Genomic DNA, 10,516 nt, shown 5'->3' with positions numbered 1-10,516 from the left:
GTTAATGGGTTTAGATCTCTGATTTACAACGGTGACCAGGACTACACCCGATGATCATGACCTCACAGAATAAGAGTAGAATTCCCCTGCGCTTGTGTTCACACCGGGCGGAGGATACCTGCTCCCACACCCTACACGCTGCGCCTGGTTTGCCTTTACAAGGAGTAGGGAACAAGGACTCCGCATACACTGGGGTCAGCGTTGGATCATTAGCTGCACATAACGGCGTCATTCCTAGCAGCAGCGGAGGTTATTATAGGAAGAGCGATGTCCGGTCATCAGTGAGGAGTGGGGCGGGTTATCGCTACGATACAGTCGGAGAGGGAGGTGATGAATACAGCGCAGACATCAGGCATAACACATGACAGGACTGCTGAAAGGGCCGGATAACGTGAGTGCTAGAGACGGGGACTGGTTATAGTGTAAATGGCGCTAACTAAGCACTGAAAGAGTTAACATGGCACCTCCACATATTAATAGCAGAGCACAGAGAAGCCAGCGGGCCGGCGGAGAAACGCGGTAGAACAAAGGAGGAAAGGGATTCAGCTCGTTTGAGGGAGGATTTGGTGGCTCTGAAAAGAGCCTTTGTGTTGTAGTCGGTGCCGGGTTCAGACCTAAGCCCTCTCCCCACGGATCCTGCGGGCCAGTTGAATGTCTTTGGGCATGATGGTGACCCTCTTGGCGTGGATGGCGCACAAGTTGGTATCCTCAAACAGTCCGACCAGATAAGCCTCGCTGGCCTCCTGCAGAGCCATGACTGCTGAGCTCTGGAAGCGCAGATCGGTCTTGAAGTCCTGAGCGATCTCTCGCACCAGGCGCTGGAAGGGCAGCTTACGGATAAGAAGCTCGGTGGACTTCTGGTAGCGGCGGATTTCACGGAGAGCGACTGTGCCCGGGCGGTAACGATGAGGCTTCTTTACTCCGCCGGTAGCGGGAGCGCTCTTCCGTGCAGCTTTAGTAGCCAGCTGCTTGCGGGGCGCTTTCCCGCCGGTGGATTTACGCGCAGTCTGCTTTGTTCTGGCCATAACTCTACAACTACGTGCACACTCGTAGACTGATACGAGGAGAGGACAGAGCAGAGTATTTATACACTTGAGCGTGTCCTCATTGGTCCATGAAAGGCACACCCCTACATTCTATTGGCTTCTTCATAAAAAAAATATGCGACCGACAAAGTAAATGTGATATTCGCGACCAATCACCGTTCCGAAGAGGCGGACACCGGTTTACATGACGTCCATACGCAGCTTTTACAGCAGGGGGCGTTAATGAGATCATTTCTCCAGCTCTCTGCGAAATAGTTATCAGTAACAGCTCACTGTATTTCCATGTCCGCAGATCACGAACACAGCGTTATATAAGAGACTACTTCCCCATCATCCGCCGCTGCAGTGGTTTTTATAGATTACACAAAGGGACAATCCCCCACCCCATCCTTACACAGGACACTGTGCCCCGCATCCAGAGGCAGCATATAAGGGTCACCATCCACCACGTGCAATGAGGAGCAGGGGACATTGTGCTCTATTTACACCGGAGAGAGTGTAAACCATCGGCCTCCTTCACGTGGATCCTGTGCTGTAAGCTACAAGTCTATTGCTGCCCCGGTCCTTATTCACACATTACACCTGGTGGGCTGTGGCCTGATAAACTCTGCCTGGATGTTACACCAGTGACGGGACTGACACTGTGGAGGTCCGGATACAGCAGCTATGGCGTCCAGCGCAATGACCAGAAATGACACTTGTCATAGAGTAACAGGGACATGAAGCTCCTCCGTGCACACGCGATGATAGCGCCTCCTTTAGCTCAGGATCGCGCTGCTGTCTGCACCGGAGGAAATAGCGGCCAGTGATCATACAGCTCTGCCGGGGAGAAGGTGGTGGCTCTGAAAAGAGCCTTTGTGGTACAAGAAACGGGCGTCTCTCGGTTATTTCTTCGTCACGGTCTTCCTGGACTTAGACGCTTTCTTAGCCAGACTCTTGGCAGCTTTGGGCGCTTTCTTTGCCGGACTCTTGGCAGCTTTCTTAGCCGGACTCTTGGTAGCTCTGGGCGCTTTCTTAGCCGGACTCTTGGCAGCTTTGGGCTTGGCCGCCTTCTTTGCTGGGCTCTTTGTTATTTTCTTAGGGGCAGGTTTTGGCTTCTTGGGGCTCTTCGCCACCTTCTTGGCAGCGGCAGGCCTCTTGGCCTTTGTCAGGCTTTTGGCCGGAGTCTTCTTCGGGGATTTGCCAGCAGCCGCCGGCTTCTTCTTGAGCGCTTTGTCCTTAGTCTCCAGCTGCTTCTTGTTCAGCTTGAAGGAGCCGGAGGCGCCGCTGCCTTTCACCTGGAGAAGGGTTTCCTTGGTCACCAGAGTTTTGAGCGCCATCTTCAGGCGGCTGTTGTTCTTGTCTACATCGTATCCTCCAGCAGCCAGAGCCTTCTTCAGGGCGGCCAGAGACACCCCACTGCTCTCTTTGGAAGCGGACACGGCTTTCACGATGAGCTCGGACACGCTGGGACCGGAGGGTTTTTTGATTTTCTTGGCGCCCCCTGCTGCAGTTTTTTTCGGCTGCTTTTTGGATTTGGCGGCAGGCTCGGTGGGAGGGACAGCGGCGGCTGGTGCGGTCTCTGCCATCGTATAACACGGGACTACACTAAAGCAAAAATCCTGCGAGGGAAACACTGAGGACGGAGCTGGGGCCTCTTATATGTACAGCGGCTGCTCGGTGATTGGCTGCGATTGTCCTGAGCGTCTATTGGCTGACACTGATCACATGTCCTCCCTTTCCTCATCTGACAGGAGTGATGCTCCGCTCTCCCCTTGTGCTTCCCTCCCCTGGATAAGAGCCCTTTACCGACTAGAAGCGGCCGGGCGAGCGGGCTCTCTACGTGACTTCCCCCTCCCTGACATTCCCCCTACTCATTTCTAGCCTTCACTGGCAGAGATGCTGGGAAGGAGCCGGGAGGAGGCCCCGGGATCTCTGCCAGTGTCCTGCCGATCTGCACATTGCTGTGATCGGACAAGATAAATGTGTTTGCGGGAGCTCGTTCCCTGTATTCCCGGCACTTGTCATTATCACAGGGTTCTTTACCACAATGTCTAACGTGCGGGAAGCTGATTGTCCGATGCGGGGGCGACCTGGAGCTGCAGAGAGCCCTAAAGGGTAACCCGGCACAGACAAGATGTCGGAGTGTCTTCCGCCTGTCTTACTGTAACTTGGCCCAGAGGAGACACCAGAAACTGCTCCACCTGTGTTACAATAACCCAGCACAGAGGAAACACCAGAGTTTGCTCTACTTATGTTACAATAACTCGTCACAGGCAGGACACCAGCGTCTGCTCCACCTGTATTACAACTTCCCAGCACAAAAAAGACACAAGTCTGCTCCTCCTTTACTAAAATAACCTGACACAGGCCAGACCCCAGAACCTGCTCCTCCAGCAGTACATTACCCGGACACAGACAGGACACTAGAGGCTTCTCCACCTGTATAACAATAACCTGGCACAGAGGAGGGAACAGACACTGTGTGTTCCTCTCGTGCTACATTAAGCAGGCAAAAGACAAGACACCGTAGTCTGCTCCATCTTTATTACAATAATCCCGTAACCCAGCAAAGAAAAAAAAAAAAAAAACATCTGTGCCTGCTTCACCAGCTTAAATGAAAAGAAAAAAGACACGGCGCCACCTTGTGCAGATCAATTGGTAAAGGTGAGACAGTACGGCAGGAAATGTGCTCACCTGGAAAAAGAGTTTTTAAAGCATGTAAATATAAGCCACAGTGCTGCTGCCAGATCCGAGTCGGTAACCAGAAGGGACCGCTTGAGTAGAGACAATTGCAGGAGAAAAATATGGATCATTCCAGGGGCGCTGCTGTGTGGTGGGAATAATGGGAGCGATATCCAGAGGTATTGGTAGGTTCAGTTTAATTGAACAAGTTGGCTACGCGTTTCAACGACGGACAGTCGTCTTCATCAGGCCATGTGCACAATTACAAACAACATAGTTTATATAGCATCTAAGTTCAATTAGCCATGTGTCAAAAAAACCGCCAAATCTGTAAAAGGTCAAGGTGCGATAATGACGTCACACCAGGTTTTTTACACATTCAAAGCGCAAAGCAACAAATAAATAGATACATTTTAAAATTAGCATACAATCTAAAAGGTTAAATATAAAAGAGCAATTTAAACAGACGAAGGACAAGAGTGAGAAACAGCGATAATACATACATAAATACATTGTTAGGTAAAATATTCACCATAGTCTCATGTCATTATTATACAAATATAGAAACATACAAAAGTCGGTTAACATGGTGTGGTAAGACCAATGGGATAAGTAAATGAAATAGTAAAAGTTGATTTGACATGGGGCTACGGTAGGAATCAATGTATTGTTGGGTTACAGAGCGAGAAGCCGGGACGCGGTTTCGTTGCCAGGGCAACCAAGCAAAGAGCGAAGCGACGGAACCAATGTAGTGGTCCGTGCTTGCTGCGGGTGAGATCTTGGGGCTTAAAAAGGTTAGAATGTATATTGTGAGATTAGAGGAATGTGCATAGATAATGTACTAGTCTTAATCAATCTTATGAAGTAACAGGGATAGATCGAAAAATTACAGCGCTCTTAAAAATGAGAAGTTCAATCTTAGGTAGTTCTATTTTAAGTAGAAATACGGAGTGTATTTTATTTCAGGCTCCAGTATGTAGTTCTATTGAAGGAATATTAGATTTTGAGTATTTTGCATTCTTTTAAAAACAGTTAAAACTCGCAATTATATTTCCAGGTTCTAATGTCGGGCAGCGGGACCAAAGGATCACAAACCGGACGGGAACGGGACGGGCAAAGCAAGCTACAGGTGAGTAGATGATTAGGAAAAATATTTATTATTAATCTTCAAGTTTGGGAAAAATTATTAATCTTCATATTTGGGAAGGTTAATTGAGCATTATTGCATATTTAGTGTTCACAATGAAGGAAGTCACTGTATTAGTGAACTCAAGTGGATAGTGAGGTAATAGAAGGAGAATGTATGGTATATTAATGAATATTTTTATTTAAGTTAAGTAAATATTTGTATTGGACTCCAAGTATTAAGTTTCCAAAGTAACGGAAACTAAAGAAGTGGGTTAATCTAATGTAGATTCAGATATATCGTTTAGGCCCCCTGGATGTAATGTCTGTAATTTAAAGATCCAATAGTTTTCCCTCTGTTTAAGCTTATTGAATCTATTGGGAACATCATGTTGTATGTTTTCAATAGGTGTCACTGTGATTTGATTAAATTGAGAATTATGTACATGGGTGAAATGGCGTGAAACACTATGTTTTAAAAAGCCTGTGTTCACATTAAATCTGTGTTTATTTATTCTGGCTCTCAGGCACTGTGTTGTCCTCCCTACGTATTGGAGTTGGCATGTACACTCCATCAGATAGATTACATAGGTACTGCTGCAACTTAGGGGTGACTTAATTGTAAAAGACTCTTTCGTAACTGTTGATGTGTAGGTGTATTTTTTATTACTGATAGTATTGCAGCATAGACATCGTAGGTGGCCACATTTGTATGATCCATTTGGTCTAGGTAAAAAGCTGGTTGATGTTGCTTTTGGTTTGCGGATTCTGCTGGGGGCCAGCATGTTTTTCAAAGTCAGTGACCGTCGGAAAGTGATGGTCGGATAAGCAGGTATTATATCTTTAAGGTAAGGGTCACTTTTTATAATGTGCCAATACTTGTGTAAGACTGATCTAACTGTTTTGTTACCTAGATTAAAAGTTGTAATAAAATTGATGTTGTGTTTGTTTGATTCGGATTTTTTCTGTGCAGGATTTAAACAGGAAACCTGAGATAGTAATGAGGCTATACGTCTTGCCTCTTTAATTAGTTTGAGGGGGAAGTTTTTGTCTCTAAATCTTTTCTCTAAAGTGTTACATTCTGATTTAAAATTTCCGTTGGTGCTACAATTTTTCCGTATCCTTCTAAACTGACCGAAGGGTACATTAGTCAACCAGGGGCGGTAATGGGCACTTTTAAAGTCAATGTAGCTGTTTACATCTACAGATTTAAAATGAGTTTTTGTGACAAAAAGCTCGGTCGTGGTATCATAGCTGATGGTGAGGTCCAAATAATTAATTGAGTTTTCGGAGAAAGTGTGCGTAAACGAAATATCATAGCTGTTGATGTTTAGATAGTTGATAAAATTAGAGGCTTCAATTTCTGATCCTGACCAAACAAAAAACAGGTCATCTATATAACGCTTATATAAAAGAATATTCTTTTTGAAAGAATGTTCCCCAAGAATGTATTCCTTTTCAAACGCCCCCATGTATAGATTTGCATAGGATGGTGCGAATCTGGTGCCCATTGCACAGCCTCTAGTTTGATTATAGAAACTGTGATCGAATGTGAATGCGTTGTGATGAAGAATGAAATCAATGCAGTCAATCAGAAAAGAGGCTTGATTGCTTGGGATTGAGGTGTTAGATGATAGAAAGAGTTTGGTTACCTGCATGCCTTTTGTATGTGGGATGTTACTGTATAAAGCGGTTACGTCTGCTGTGAGAAAGTGTATATCAGAAATGATCGTATCGGTTTTGAGGTTAAATAGGTCTTTGATTAGTTGAGTAGAGTCTTTGAGATAAGATGGTAACGTGAGCACAAAGGGTTGAAGGTGTAAATCTATGAAGTGAGAAAGATTACTGGTTAGTGAGCCGATACCTGAAATAATTGGACGTCCGGGAGGGTTCGTGAGTGTTTTATGGATTTTAGGGAGATGATAAATGAACGGTATACTTGGGAATGGTACATGTAAAAACCGTTTTTCTTTCTTCGTGAGTAAGTCCTCCTGGAAGGCTTTCTCTATCAGGGATGTATATTTAAGTGTGTAAGTAGGAAGGGGGTTCGAAGTTAATTTACAATAAAAGGTCTTGTCGTTTAAAATCCTTATAGTTTCTCCGAGATAGTCGTCTCTATTTTGGATCACTATGCCTCCCCCTTTGTCGGCGGGACGAATGACTATATCTCCATTATTTTGTAGGGATTTAATAGCCCTCCTTTCGTGTGGTGTTAAATTGTCTCGATGGGGATAGGGGTTCACTAGCGACCTGAATTCACTACTGACTAGTGTTGAGAAAGTTTCAATGAGAGAACCCTGGTGATGGATAGGGTAGAAATCAGATTTAGAGTGGACTTCTGCTGGAATGGCTTTGATATTTACATGTAGTGACTGTGGTTCCTCTATGATAGCCGGTGATGTGATAGGTTTCTGTAATGCAAAGTGTCTGATTAGGGTAAGTTTTCTAATAAAGCGGTTGAGATCCATGAATAGATCGAAGTCATTAGGTGAAGATGTAGGACAGAAGGACAGTCCTTTATTAAGTAAATCTGTCTGAATCTACATTAGATTAACCCACTTCTTTAGTTTCCGTTACTTTGGAAACTTAATACTTGGAGTCCAATACAAATATTTACTTAACTTAAATAAAAATATTCATTAATATACCATACATTCTCCTTCTATTACCTCACTATCCACTTGAGTTCACTAATACAGTGACTTCCTTCATTGTGAACACTAAATATGCAATAATGCTCAATTAACCTTCCCAAATATGAAGATTAATAATTTTTCCCAAACTTGAAGATTAATAATAAATATTTTTCCTAATCATCTACTCACCTGTAGCTTGCTTTGCCCGTCCCGTTCCCGTCCGGTTTGTGATCCTTTGGTCCCGCTGCCCGACATTAGAACCTGGAAATATAATTGCGAGTTTTAACTGTTTTTAAAAGAATGCAAAATACTCAAAATCTAATATTCCTTCAATAGAACTACATACTGGAGCCTGAAATAAAATACACTCCGTATTTCTACTTAAAATAGAACTACCTAAGATTGAACTTCTCATTTTTAAGAGCGCTGTAATTTTTCGATCTATCCCTGTTACTTCATAAGATTGATTAAGACTAGTACATTATCTATGCACATTCCTCTAATCTCACAATATACATTCTAACCTTTTTAAGCCCCAAGATCTCACCCGCAGCAAGCACGGACCACTACATTGGTTCCGTCGCTTCGCTCTTTGCTTGGTTGCCCTGGCAACGAAACCGCGTCCCGGCTTCTCGCTCTGTAACCCAACAATACATTGATTCCTACCGTAGCCCCATGTCAAATCAACTTTTACTATTTCATTTACTTATCCCATTGGTCTTACCACACCATGTTAACCGACTTTTGTATGTTTCTATATTTGTATAATAATGACATGAGACTATGGTGAATATTTTACCTAACAATGTATTTATGTATGTATTATCGCTGTTTCTCACTCTTGTCCTTCGTCTGTTTAAATTGCTCTTTTATATTTAACCTTTTAGATTGTATGCTAATTTTAAAATGTATCTATTTATTTGTTGCTTTGCGCTTTGAATGTGTAAAAAACCTGGTGTGACGTCATTATCGCACCTTGACCTTTTACAGATTTGGCGGTTTTTTTGACACATGGCTAATTGAACTTAGATGCTATATAAACTATGTTGTTTGTAATTGTGCACATGGCCTGATGAAGACGACTGTCCGTCGTTGAAACGCGTAGCCAACTTGTTCAATTAAACTGAACCTACCAATACCTCTGGATATCGCTCCCATTATTCCCACCACACAGCAGCGCCCCTGGAATGATCCATATTTTTCTCCTGCAATTGCTTCACCAGCTTAACCAGGACAGACCAGACACCAGAGTCTTATTTACCTGTATTACAATAACCCAGCACAGACAGGACACCACAGAGTGCTCCTCCTGTATTACAATAACCCAGCACAGACAGGACACCAGAGTGCTCCCCCTGTATTACAATAACCCGGCACATACCATAAACTATAGTCTGCTCCACCTGTATTACAATAACCCAGCGCAGACAGGACACCACAGAGTGCTCCCCCTGTATTACAATAATCCAGCACAGACAGGACACCACAGAGTGCTCCTCCTGTATTACAATAACCCAGCACAGACAGGACACCAGAGGTTACTTCTCCAGTAGTACAATAACCCGGCACAGACCATAAACTAAAGTCTGCTCCACCTGTATTACAATAACCCGGAACAGACAAGCAACTATAGTCTACTTCACCTGTAATACAATAACCCGGCACAGACAAGAAGCTATAGTCTGCTCCACCTGTATGATAATAATCCGGAAAAGACAAGCAACTATAGTTTGCTTCACCTGTAATACAGTAACCCGGCACAGAATAGACACCAGAGTCTACTTCACCTGTATTCATAAAACCCAGCACATACGTATTGATGTAATACAGATGGAACAGATTCTAGTGTACTGTAACAGACAAGACATTAGAGTACGCTCCACCTGTATTACAAGAAACCAAGTCCCAGCACATGCAGTACGCTAGAATCTGCTCCACCTGTATTACAATAACCCAGCACAGGAAAGAAACCAGAGACTGCTCCTTAAGTAATAGAATGACCAGGCACATACAAGACACTATAGTCTGCTCCACCTGTATTCAAGGAGGGTACTGGGACATAATGCCGGTAATATAATGTCTGTAATATGAGAGAACAGGGACATAAAGCCGGTAATATGAAGGAACAGGGATATAACGCCTGTAAGATGAGGAAACAGGGACATGTCCCTGTTCCTTCATATTACCGGCTTTATGTCCCTGTTCCCTCATATTACAGGCATTATGTCCCTGTTCCATCATATTACCGGCATTATGTCCCTGTTACTTCCTATTACAGGCATTATGTCCCTGTTCCTTCATATTACCGGCATAATGCGCCTGTTCCCTTATATTACAGGCATTATGTCCCTGATCCTTCATATTACAGGCTTCATGTCCCTGTTCCTTCATATTACAGGCATTATGTCCCTGTTCCCTCATCTTCGAGTCATTATGTCCCTGTTCCTTCATATTACAGGCATTTTGTCCCTGTTCCTTCATATTACAGGCTTTATGTCCCTGTTCCTTCATATTACAGGCTTTATGTCCCTGTTCCCTCATATTACAGGCTTTATGTCCCTGTTCCTTCATATTACAGGCTTTATGTCCCTGTTCCCTCATCTACCAGGCATTATGTCCCTGTTCCTTCATATTACCGGCATTACGTCCCTGTTCCCTCATCTTACCGGCATTTTGTCCCTGTTCCCACATCTTACCAACATTATGTCCCAGTTCATTCATATTACAGGCATTTTGTCCCTGTTCCTTCATATTACCGGCATTATGTCCTTGTTCCTTGATATTACAGGCATAATGTCCCTGTTCCTTCATCTTACCGGCATTATGTCCCTGTTCCCTCATCTGAACCGGCATTATGTGCCTGTTCCTTCATCTAAACGGCATTATATCTCTATTCCTTCATATTATCTGCATTACGTCCCGGCTCCTTCATATTATCGTATTACGTCCCTGTTCCCTCATCTTACCGGCATTATGTACCTGTTCCTTCATCTTACCTACATTATGTCCTTGTTCTTTCATATTACCGGCATTATGTGCCTGTCC

At 44.0% G+C, this 10,516-nt stretch overlaps 2 protein-coding genes across 2 annotated transcripts; both read right to left on the bottom strand.

Moving 5' to 3' along the window:
- Nucleotides 1-614: 614 nt before the first annotated feature.
- Nucleotides 615-1,025, bottom strand: LOC142662991 (histone H3). Its single transcript, XM_075841283.1, has one exon. The coding sequence runs from the start codon at nt 1,023-1,025 to the stop codon at nt 615-617; it is 411 nt and encodes a 136-aa protein (XP_075697398.1).
- Nucleotides 1,026-1,913: 888 nt separating this feature from the next.
- LOC142663751 (histone H1-like) lies at nt 1,914-2,636 on the bottom strand. Its single transcript, XM_075842575.1, has one exon. The coding sequence runs from the start codon at nt 2,612-2,614 to the stop codon at nt 1,931-1,933; it is 684 nt and encodes a 227-aa protein (XP_075698690.1). The 5' UTR covers nt 2,615-2,636; the 3' UTR covers nt 1,914-1,930.
- Between the last annotated feature and the right edge of the window lie 7,880 nt (nt 2,637-10,516).

Source organism: Rhinoderma darwinii, chromosome 11 (genome assembly GCF_050947455.1).
Source record: "Rhinoderma darwinii isolate aRhiDar2 chromosome 11, aRhiDar2.hap1, whole genome shotgun sequence".
Lineage (NCBI taxonomy): Eukaryota > Metazoa > Chordata > Amphibia > Anura > Rhinodermatidae > Rhinoderma > Rhinoderma darwinii.
Note: the sequence above shows the minus strand (reverse complement) of the source record. Positions and strands in the feature narration are given on the sequence as shown.

Bases quoted from the DNA above. Each gene is read 5' to 3' on its own strand.
- LOC142662991 (XM_075841283.1), bottom strand. From the start codon at position 1,025: ATGGCCAGAACAAAGCAGACTGCGCGTAAATCCACCGGCGGGAAAGCG.
- LOC142663751 (XM_075842575.1), bottom strand. From the start codon at position 2,614: ATGGCAGAGACCGCACCAGCCGCCGCTGTCCCTCCCACCGAGCCTGCC.